The sequence below is a fragment of the Branchiostoma floridae genome, chromosome 11, assembly GCF_000003815.2.
Source record: "Branchiostoma floridae strain S238N-H82 chromosome 11, Bfl_VNyyK, whole genome shotgun sequence".
NCBI lineage: Eukaryota > Metazoa > Chordata > Leptocardii > Amphioxiformes > Branchiostomatidae > Branchiostoma > Branchiostoma floridae.
The window spans coordinates 21,567,117-21,579,253 of record NC_049989.1 but is presented as its reverse complement, the minus strand read 5'-3'; the positions used below and the strand labels follow the sequence as shown (position 1 = coordinate 21,579,253).

At 53.4% G+C, this 12,137-nt stretch overlaps 1 protein-coding gene across 1 annotated transcript in view; it reads left to right on the top strand.

The window, feature by feature from the left end:
• The first annotated feature begins 3,491 nt into the window (after positions 1-3,491).
• The window catches only part of LOC118425948 (mesocentin-like), a 43,657-nt gene continuing 35,011 nt past the window's right edge, over positions 3,492-12,137 (top strand). The window contains exons 1-3 of the mRNA XM_035835119.1: positions 3,492-8,051; positions 9,124-9,947; positions 10,365-10,533. Coding sequence (XP_035691012.1) covers positions 3,836-8,051; positions 9,124-9,947; positions 10,365-10,533 — 5,209 coding nt within the window. The 5' untranslated portion in view covers positions 3,492-3,835. The remainder of the gene's footprint in view (positions 8,052-9,123; positions 9,948-10,364; positions 10,534-12,137) is intronic.

The following is a 12,137-nucleotide window of genomic DNA, read 5'->3' as shown; positions in this document are numbered from 1 at the left end:
TCTTTTATGGTATTAGACTGCAGTCTATGGTGTTACGCGAACTTAAATCCACCGCGAAAAGTCCCAGAAGTATCGTAACCAAAGTTTCTTCTATAAATCTTTTAGAAATTGCACCTGTTGAGTGAAACATTTCTTCTAATCTTTTAGAAATTGCACCTGTTGAGTGAAACATTACGATGCCTTTACACGTATCTTGCATTGCTGTTTGAAGTCCAACTTGCTTGGTTTCGTGAATTCACTGAAATCTGATCACTGTGCAGTCTGCCAATTTGCTGCGCTTTTTTACGTGGCGTACTTCAGGTTGCTACATTTCGCCAGTCACAGAATTCAGTTTTCGTAACGCTAGGGTATGGTATATTTATGCAATGGTAACTCAAATTGTCGCCAACGAAGGGAATGGAGCACTAGTATGTCCTGTCGTAGTCAGTTCCAGTCAAGTACAACCAGCAGACCGACAGGAGTTTAGCACAGAATCGTCACCTTCAGCTGTCAATCATCCCAGCCAGACGGACCCGTCCATTTTCACCGCGGGGAGGAAGGAGGGGCGTTTCTCACTACTACATCGCAAGTTCAAAGACGTGTCCATTGATGTCATTCTGTCAGGCCACGGCAGTGGTGTTAACGTTACAAGAAACAGAAGGCAGGTGATTTTTGTTTCTCCCATCCGTTTCTGATTCCTTGTGGATAAAGAAGAAGGTAACCAAGCTGACATGATCCTGAAGATATCACACACACCCTTCAAGGACGAAGTATGTTACGTTAATTATTGTGTTTTCTGAACTCTGGAATCAGTTATGACCATGTTGTTATCCAGACTGAAACCATGTTTATCCATAGATATTGGGTTATATAACAATGTTTTTCAGGCTTCAAGCGTCTGAAGTGAGGTTATGTAACATAACGTAGAACAGATAAAGAGTTCGGATGGTATTGTATAGTCTTGTGTAACGTTTGCAATGTCATTCTGCAGACAGTAACGTTATATATTCTAACTTTTAACTTTCCTGCAGACAGTATATATATTCTAACTTTTAACTTTCGCCAAACGGTGTAGCGAAAATACATGCATTCTTGTGATGTAGATTGGAAATAAGACAGCAGTGCTGACTTCATATGATAGTTAAAAGAGGAAGGGTAAAAATAGTGGTGCGTACCTAAAGCCTGGATTTTGAATTGGACCTAAAAATGTTTAGGTCCAAGTCCAGAAAAAACCTAAATGTCCGGAGCCAAGTCCTGACTTGCAAAAAGCAATCTGTCACTTATATTCCCTTTTTTGTTCTAAACCATCTAAAACCTTCCATAGACAGTGAAATTTGCACTGGAAAAAGACAAAAAACATTTTGTGCTTACCCTGGCTGTATTTAATTTGCATGTATTTTTCACATTGCATTTCAATTCATGCTAACATGAAATTTATATGCACCATATGCACACCTCCCCTTCAAAAAAAATTCTAGTGCACATAATATGCAATGACAGGTTCAGGTCTGGACTCAAAGTCCGGACCTGAACCTGAACTGCTGGACCTGAATCCGGACCTGAACCTGAATATGAGTTTAGGTACGCAGCACTAGGTAAAAATGTAAACTTAAATCGGAACACCACTAGCGGATGCCTGTGTACACAGATCGCAGTCATACCCACAAAACGGACTTGATCTGAGCCCGTTATCCGTTTCTCTCGGACTCTCAAGACTCAAGTTTTTGAGTCGAAATACCCAAACTTGACATGTCAACTACACATTTGCATCAAGCGATTCAATATTTCTGAAAGGTGTTTGTTTGGGTCAAGTAAAACTGGCCCATTGTTCCCGAGAATGTGTCAGGCATAACGTTACTACTGCATTTTACTATGGCGTTATCACTTAAAGTTGAATACAGTGATCCTTATCTCCAAGCAGATGTTCGGATGAAAAATCGTGATCTTCTTTTGGGGGGCTGGCCTGATCTTTTACACCCCACCCCCTGGTAGACATGTACAGTACCTTAACGACCCCCCCCCCCTCTTCCCTTCTTACGTAGATGGATCTAGGGGGGCATAAAGCACTGTTAGCCAAACACGAGGCCTAACTAGCCACAGGTTTTTGTACCAGCCAGGTAAAATTGGCGGAGCGCGGTTCAGTGGAAAGTTCAGCCCGGGCTCCTCTCGATAGGAACCAGCAGGCACCTTGAACCAACCCTCATTCAACCCGACAGTCCGGACCTCTGCTTTGTGCCTCTGTCTCCCCGACCATTTGTCGGCGGCTTCAAAGGGAAGTGCACGGCGAGTCGTTCACCTTGAGATTGGAAGATGGTGTTCTATAATGGAAGACATAAGACGGCGGCGTAGCGTTACTGTCGGGTGGATGTTTGGTGTCCTGTAAGATGTACAGCCTATCGTTAAACCTGCGTCTCCTATCATTACAAGTCATTATTCAGGACTAGGATCTCTATTAACCCCGATACTGGAACAGCCAAACATTCGTCTACTTCATCCCGTCGGGCATTCTTCATTACTTATTCGGCCGTGCGAAGCGCCGCCGCATAGTTCTCTCCGCCCACGTCGCTGGGAGGATTTGTTGTTGCTGACGTGGAGTGATCTGTCTGAGAATTTATGGGCCTAGTACAGAATGGAAGGGAATTGTAGAGAATGGATGGCCCTTGTAGAGAATGGATGGGTCCTATATAGAATGGATAGCCCCTGTACAGACTGCCTGTCCGGGCGGTGTTGTGTCACCTGCCCCGACGCGCGCACACGCCCCTTTACTGTGGGGAATCTGACAGGGTCACGTGCCCCCGTGCAGAAGGTCGGGGCGCGCTCCACAGAAACACATGGCCGCCGAAATCGTCTGGGTTAACTTCACTTTCGGCAGACGGAGACTAATTCTCCTGTCACGCTGCCATAACTTAAGCGGTACGATCGTCTTAAACCTACCCGTGGATGCCAACCCATAGCTAGTCGGTGCGTCCGACTACAAACAGTAAAGCGTGCTGTACATTATACACAAGCTTCTAGAATTGGTCATCCTCTGGCATGACGGCTCAATTATCCCCTAGACCCCCCCCCCCCCCGTCCACTGACCCTCACGCCCCTTCCCCCGGACAATCCCCACACGTCATGTGGATAGACACACAGGCATTACGCTTGCTTCATTAACCAGCCGTACCCATAGCTGCGGTCATTAAGTTCTTTGTTCCGCGTAGTTTGAGCTACGATATGAAGGTTAGGTCTTATTAGAAACAGGCAGGCCCCACATATGCCCCAACTACAGGCCGAAAGAATGCGGACAAGTGTATTTGTGAGTGTTCCACAGACAAGGCGCTGCCTGTGCAGGCTTAGGACGGAGTAGGAATCCCTGGTTCTCCGCATGTGCGCACCGGGGGTTGTACAGACCATAATTTGAGTCAATGGGACGCGGGGCGTAGACAAGCAGTTTCGTTAATTCAAAGCACTTGTTCAAATCATTGACCCGACCAGCTTCATCCCCGGCATTTATGGTACACCAAGTTCGTCTGGGAGAAAGAGTTACTTTTATATAGAAGTGTAAAGTCGTTATAGCTTGCCGTGTCGTCAGCCACTACCTGTTCTCAGTGCGAGTGGGTTACAACCCTCCATGGTGTACAGAAGGACGTCCAGAAGCAGCTATGACGAAACGTCTAACCTGACCTTTACACCAACCACTACCCCGAAACCCCCTCCTTCAAAGTGTAAGAGTCCGTGCATATGTAAAACACTTAACGGCAAGTTATAAAGTTAGTTAGATACGCCCAGGAGGACACAGTAGCCGTTTGGGGGATACTGTGCCGGTCGGCTGTACAGCGCTGATAAGGAAGGCCACGTCTGTGGGTGCGGAATCATGTCTGGGGTGACTTTGACTGTGTTTGTTCTCCTGGTTCACGCCGTGTTGTTGGAAGGCGGTCCGGCCCTGCGTACCGGCCGCAGTCGCGGGCACGTCGTGAAGAGAGTACGGAGGGACGAGCATGACGATTCCTGCACCTACACCTTCAGAATAACGGCGGCGGACGCCATCTCGTCCTCCTGCGCCGCGCCGCCCGGCCTGCAGAACGTGACCGGAGAGCTCCAGGCGCTCGCCGCGCGGCTCCAGTCCGAGCTGGCCGAGGGGATGGAGCGGCTCACCGACAACGAGGATACCATCAACCGCTGCTGCGACCAGGTCGCACAATTGGAAACGCGTGTTCTGGAGGAGCAGCTTGAACGGGCCAACCTTGCCGCTAACGTTGCCAACATGACGGGGAAAATAGACACTGCCATGATCGGGGCGGAATTGCGCGAGTCGGAGATGAAGACGGCCATGGCGGAAAAGAACGGAGACCTGCAAGCCGGGATCCTCGAGAACAGTCGGAAGATCGCCGAGCTGGACGGGCGCCTGTCAAACGAGGTTAGTGGACTTCAAAACTTGGTCGGTAGAGAGCAGCAGCAGCGGTTACAAATGTTTGCACAACTAACGAACTACACAGCCGTCATAGATCAGACCATAGCTTCTCAGGCGGCCTCCATTCAGGACAAAGTCAATGGAATGTTGGCAGAACGCGACGAAATAGAAGCCGGTGAGGCTGCCGCTGACGGCTCTCAGTGTTGCCAGGACTTAGAGGGTCGGTTTGCGAACCTGACCAGCGCTGTGATGATGCAGCAAGTAACGACACAGAAACTGAAGCTAAGTCTGGAAGTCGAGGTCACTACCCAGGCCAAACAACTCGCGGCAGATTTAGAAGAGGAACGCCTACTTCGCACACAGCTGCAACTTCAGGTCGCTAACCAGACCACCGAAATCGAGAGGCTGGACACATTATTGAAAAAGGTTGATGGAAATGGCAATGGGAATGGTAATGGTTATGGACCAGATGGGCTGTTGTCGAGGCCAGGCGTAGGCGTGGCCGTTAACGGTAGACCGGAGCCGTCCCTCTCGGAGCCCGTGGAGCCCAGCGCTGAGGACCTGGCGGAGGTCCCCACCACGCTGGAGGGGCAGCGGGAGTACGTGGCCGGGCTGGGCGCGCAGCTGAAGGAGGAGCGCAAGCGGCTGGCCCAGCTGCTGATCCAGGTGGACGAACAGGGGCTCCGGGTGGCCGACATTGACGCCATGGAGGATAAGATTAGGGAACTGGAGCAGTGCTGCGAACGTCTGAACGCGCAACTTGCCGAGCAGCAGGACAGGTTGGGCAGTCTGGAGAGAGATGCTGGGATAGCACCGGACATTAAAGCTCCCGGCACGCCTGGTCCGGAACTCCCGCCGGTTGGCACGGTAACGGCGCTGCTGGAGGTCACCACGCGGGAGATCGCCAAGGTCACGGAAGAGCTGGATAGGCTAGAACCCACCAAGGCGCCTCCGGCTGAGATCGTGGAAGGCCTGACGACTGAAAGGGCTGAACTTGAGGGCATCGCCACAACACTGAAGGCCATTCAAGCCATCACTGGCGAGGAGTTCGCTACACCTGGGCCTGGCGTTCCCGGGGTGATCGCACCTGGCGTCACACCTGCTCCAGGAGTGGCACCTGTGGGACCTGGGGTCACAGCTGGTCCCGGAGCAGTTGCACCTGGAGTGCCGGACGGCAGAGTTATCGCTGTGACCGACGCCTCCGGCCGAGCGGTGACGGACGAGTACGGCCGGCCCGTCACGCAGATCGCACCTGCAGAGATCGCACCTGGAGTCACACCTGCTCCAGGAGAAATTGCACCTGTGTTCCGCCCTGTGACCGACGCCTCCGGTAACCCTGTAACTGACGAGTCCGGCCGTCCCGTTACCGAGGCGGTTCCCGGTGTTCGTGCCGTAACCGACGCCTTCGGCAACCCTGTGACAGACGCGTCCGGCCGACCCGTCACCGAGGCGATACCTGGAGTTGTGACCGACGCGTCGGGCCGTCCTGTAACCGACGCTTCCGGCAGGCCAGTAACCGAAGCACCTTCACTATTCCGCACAGTAACCGACGCGGACGGCAACCCTGTGACCGACGAGTCCGGAAGACCAGTGACCGAAGTGGCCCCTGGAGTCGTAACCGACGCGTCGGGCCGTCCTGTCACCGACGCCTCCGGCAGACCGGTGACCGCTGCCGCCCCTGTATACCGTGCGGTGACCGACGCCTTCGGAAACCCTGTTACAGACGCGTCCGGCCAACCCGTCACTGAAGCTGTTCCCGGTGTCCGTGCGGTTACAGACGCTTCCGGTAACCCTGTCACCGATGAACTTGGCAGACTGGTGACCGAGGTGGCCCCTGGAGTCGTAACCGACGCGTCAGGAAGACCTGTAACCGACGCCTCCGGCAGACCAGTGACAGAAGCGCCTTCCCCATACCGTACAGTAACCGACGCCTCCGGCAACCCTGTGACTGACGAGTACGGAAACCCCGTCACAGAAGTGGCCCCAGGAGTCGTAACCGACGCCTCAGGAAGACCTGTAACCGACGCTTCCGGCAGACCAGTGACCGCTGCAGCTCCTGTATTCCGCACGGTGACCGACGCCTTCGGAAACCCTGTGACAGACGAGTCCGGTAGACCGGTTACGGAGGCGGTTCCAGGAGTCCGTGCCGTAACCGACGCCTCCGGAAACCCTGTGACCGATGAACTTGGCAGACTGGTGACCGAGGTAGCCCCTGGAGTCGTGACCGACGCGTCGGGCCGTCCTGTGACCGACGCTTCCGGCAGACCGGTGACGGAAGCGCCTTCACCATACCGCACGGTAACCGACGCTTTCGGCAACCCTGTGACCGACGCCTCCGGAAATCCCGTCACAGAAGTTGCCCCAGGAGTCGTGACCGACGCCTCAGGAAGACCAGTGACCGACGCTTCTGGCAGACCGGTCACCGAGGCACCTTCACCGTACCGTACAGTAACCGACGCCTCTGGAAACCCTGTGACCGACGAATACGGAAATCCCGTCACAGAAGTTGCACCTGGAGTCGTAACCGACGCGTCAGGAAGACCTGTAACCGACGCTTCGGGCAGACCAGTGACGGAAGCACCTTCGCCATACCGTACAGTAACCGACGCCTCCGGCAACCCTGTGACTGACGAGTACGGAAACCCTGTAACAGAAGTGGCACCTGGTGTCGTAACGGACGCCTCCGGAAGACCAGTGACCGACGCTTCCGGCAGACCGGTGACCGAAGCGCCTTCACCATATCGTACGGTAACTGACGCTTTTGGCAACCCTGTGACTGACGCGTCCGGTAACCCTGTCACAGAAGTAGCCCCTGGAGTCGTGACCGACGCCTCAGGAAGACCTATAACCGACGCTTCCGGCAGACCAGTGACCGAAGCACCTTCACTATTCCGCACAGTAACCGACGCGGACGGCAACCCTGTGACTGACGAGTCCGGCAGAGTTGTGACGGAAGTGGCCCCTGGAGTCGTGACCGACGCCTCAGGAAGACCTGTGACCGATGCCTCTGGCCGACCGGTGACAGCTCCGCAATTCCGTGCGGTAACTGACGCGTCCGGCCGCCCCGTGACTGACGAGTCCGGCCGCCCCGTGACTGAGAGAGTCGGCCCGCTCGCACCTGGAGTTATCCCGGTAACAGACGCGTCCGGCAGACCCGTCACCGACCAGTATGGCCGCCCCGTCACCCAGCTCGCGCCAGGAGTCACGCTGGCACCTGACGAGTTCGCCACACCTGGTCCAGACGGACTTGCACCCGGAGTCCGCCCCGTCACAGACGCGTTCGGCCGCCCGGTCACAGACGCGTCCGGAAGACCCGTGACCGAAGCCGCACCTGGATTCCGCCCCGTAACAGACGCCTTTGGTCGCCCAGTGACCGACGCCTCCGGCAGGCCCATCCTGGAAGCAATCCCGGGCATTCCGGACGTCACAACAGAAGAGATCGACGCCCTGGTAACCAGGCTGCCAGGTGTCCGTCCCACCACAGCGCCAGGTGACCAAATCGGCGTCACCGACGTGCTGAGGGCCATCACCACCGCTATGATCGAGGAGCCGCGGGCGACTACAGCCGCCATCAAGGCCGTCACCGGGCCGGACGCTGAGGCGGTCACCGACGCTGCGGTGGAACTGATGACAAAGATAGAGGAGGCCACCAAGGCGCCTGGTCCCGAGATTGTCCCAGGTAAGGCAGATCACTTTGTACAGTCTACTTAAACATGTTCTGTCTACAAGCTAAACTCAATATAGAAAAATGCTAACACTTTACTTCCAGCACTGAATTAAACTATAGGGACTTACCCCTCTAAATTTTCGGTCAATATCCGTCGACCTTGCTCACAGAATGACCCTTCTATCTCCAGCAATGACCACTTTTGCAGGATGAGGTCATAAGTATCAGAAAGTCTAAACTCAAGTTTCGGGCCATAATTATGTACATGTCTTCTATCAATATCAATTACCACCTAATTTCAAATCATTATGATCATGACCTTGCAGCGACACCCGATAATTCTAGGTGAGAGAGTAGAAAAACAATTGAGCTACGACTTGTGGTGTGCAAGTCAACGTGCTTACCTGAAAGTCAGATACCCACTTCTTTCTAGCTAAAATACGATGTCTTTGAAAATTTTACGGCATGAAAAACTCAACCCTCCGCTCTGATCACAGTTCACTCTTGTTTGTCTTGCCTCTTATCTACTGATTTTTAAAATGACGTCGACTAGAAAGTAGTGAGCACGATAATTCGAAAGGTGGTGATGATTGATACTATTCGAGTCGTACACCATTCTTTGTGGGGCTCAGAACTTAGTGATTATCCCTCGTACCTTCAGCAGCATTGTTTCTATGTCTTTGCCTCAACTGAAAAGGTATAAGAAGACTTGAAATATAGAATAGGTGCCAGGTGAATATAGGAGGACAAAGGTGTTTAAGACTGCATTGTTTGTTACACGACATATGCGGACAGGTAAAGACAACGACAGAAGCTAACACATTCAGTCCAGGGCCAAACGAGGTGACACCAGTAACCTGATCTGCCCAATCAACCGCAGGCACGTTCATTCATCTTCTCATGTTACACGGGTAACCTCTGTCAGGCCTACAGAGAGTAGACCTCCTTCTGTGTGACTAATGTATAGATGTCTGAATGGAAATGTATGGATATGAATTTTGTCTCTTTGTTTGCTGAGTGACCTCCTTCTGTGTGACTAATGTTGGTGACCTTCTCATCTACCCCCCCCCCCCCCTCCTCCCAGGACCCACAGATGCGCCATCCGTGGTGACAGACCGAGTGATCCTGACCACGGATGAGTACGGCCGCCCGGTGACCCAGAGAGTGCCGGCAGTTCCGGAGGGCATCCCCGTCACAGACCAGTACGGCCAGCCCGTGACCGACCAGTACGGCCGCCCCGTCACCCAGCCGAGACCCGAGGCGGTCATCCCCGTGACCGACGCGTCAGGACAGCCCGTTACCGACCAGTTCGGCCGGCCCGTGACCCAGAGAGTGTCCGTGGTGACGGACGCGTCAGGTCAGCCCGTCACCGACGAGTCTGGCCGCCCGGTGACCCAGCGCGTGATCGCCGTGACCGACGCGTCAGGCCGCCCGGTGACAGACGAGTCGGGCCGGCCCGTAACGCAGTTGGCGATCGTCACCACGGACGGGCAAGTCCTGACGGTGACAGACGAGTCCGGGCAGCCCGTCACCGACGAGTCCGGCCGCCCTGTCACGCAGAGAGTCGTCGCCGTTACCGACGCGTCAGGCAGGCCCGTCACAGACGCGTCAGGCCAGCCAGTGACGCAGAGAGTCGTCGCCGTCACTGACGCGTCCGGCAGGCCCGTGACAGACGAGTCCGGCCGCCCTGTCACACAGAGAGTGGTCGTGACGACAGACGAGTATGGCCGCCCCGTGACTGCCATCCCCACCCCCGCCCCCGGGGTGACCCCCCGCCCGGACTACCCCACCCCCCAGCCCGGCCTGACCCCCAGCCCCGACCTCGCCGCCCTGCTGAAGAGACTGGACGATCTGGAGAAGAAACTCACCAGCCAGGCGGAGGACCTGCAGAGGGAACTGCAGGAGGAGGTAAACTGGAACTTCTCATTTCTTAGTCAACGGGCAAAACTTTGTGTATTACATGAATCAGATGTCACAACACCTGGTAGTATGTTGGTGTACAGGTGCATAGGTAACCCATATATCAACACCTGGCAGTATGTTGGTGCACAGGTGCATAGGTAACCCATATATTAACACCTGGCAGTATGTTGGTATACAGGTGCATAGGTAACCCATATATCAACACCTGGCAGTGTGTTGGTGTACAGGTGCATAGGTAACCCATATATCAACACCTGGCAGTATGCTGGTGTACAGGTGCATAGGTAACCCATATATCAACACCTGGCAGTATGTTGGTGTACACCTGTTGGCACGTACCTGTACAGGTGGACAGGTAGTCCATACGTGACTGTTCACACCTGTTGGCGCGCACCTGTACAGGTGGACCGGCGGCAGAACCTGGAGGACACGCTGGGTCAGCAGAAGGAGGAGCTGGGCCGCCTGACGGAGGAGAACGTGCAGCTGCGCGGCGTGGTGTCCAACCAGTCAGCGGAGATCTCCCGCCTGCAGCTCAAGCAGAACAAGATAGACACCAAGGACGGGCCAGAAGGTAAGTCACGTCTTTTACTTACATTCGTCAAGATGGTTATGTGTTGGGTATACGTAGTTTGTATGTTTGTGTGTGTGAGAGAGAGAGGGAAGTATGTGTGTATATGTGTGTGTTGTGTTTGTCTGTGCGTGTGAGTGTGTGTGTGTGTGTGTACGTGTGTGGGTTCGTCTCTGTGTGTGTGTGAGTGTCTGTGTGTGTGTGCGTGTGTCTGTGTGTGTGTGTGTGTGTGTGTGTGTGTGTGTGTGTGATCAGGAAATGATTAGACTTAAAACAGACATTTTACGATAAAGTCCATTGAAACTTCCGATGTAGATATCTCGGTTCTGGACATGTTATAGTCGTGAGTTTTGAGTGGTAGACAGCTCTTGTGTCACATCTTTTTTGTCTTACGCGCCAGGTTTTCAGGCATGATATCACGTTTCTATGTTATACACAAAGTGTCAGAAGGTATGATGTCATACGTACGCACGAGTGTGTATAACATGACCATGCGTGTATATACATACAGCCTCCAATGTTTTAGCATGTCTTAGCAGGTATAATTTTACGTCTTTTGCTCAGGATTTCAGGCATGATATCATGTGTCTGTGTTATGCACATGTGTCTGTAAGTATGATCGCAGGAGTGTATATGACACGGCCACATGTAGATACAGCTCTGCCTGTTCGCGTGAAGGTGAAACCTTGACCCGGGGTCCGTGTCACGGAGTGAGCGCCGGGGAGGGTCCGCTATAATCCTGGGGTGGGGGATTAAAAGGGACTTCCTCTCCCGCTGGGGTTAGCTATGGGTAAATAATCAGAGACACGTAGAACGGGGCTCATTGTTTAAACCCTAGGGAAGCTCCCTGCCCTGTCACTAACTAGCTCCTGTCCGTTTATTTTCGGTAGATTCCATAACCAAACATACACGGCGCGCGTCCATCAGTGCGGCAGTGCTGCTTACATACAGCCGTGTCAGGCGGACGATGTCTCAATTATCTCCCGCGGAACTTTCCTCGGGTAGACTGATCCACTATCTGGAGGGGGAGGGGAATGAATTTCACGCGCGGACTAGCGTTAATTACTTGTGGCATCCCCCCTGGAGGCTGATGGATTGTTCCGGGATAGATCGTTAACAACCTGCAGGTGGTGTCAGACGCCACTAACCCCGGCGCGAGGCCGGGAAGTCTGCCGCTGGAAGCCAGCCCGCTCCTAGCCTGATTAAATCTCGCTTATAGCAGCCTGCCCAACATCTGCAGGCCTCCTCTGTGTGGAGGGGCCAGTTACTTCAGCCCTGGACAGCAGAGTTTGTGTCACACAGACTAGTCCGCTCCCCGCCGCGACTAAAATGGGCCAGGCGTTTGTCAAAATTAACCCAAAAAGAGAAGCCTTACGGGTAGTAATTGTCAGAGACGACATATCCATGTTACAACCCTAATTCCACAGTGGATAACAACCCACTGACCCTGCAACCTTAAAAAGGCTGTTGGACTACTTTTACTTTAACCTTCTTTAGCTTTAGCACTAGGGCGGCGACATGAAAATTCACAGGTCACTAAACTCATTTTTGAATTCATATATGTGGGTTATGTTTTCTTTCCACTCATAGCTTGCCATTTTGAATGA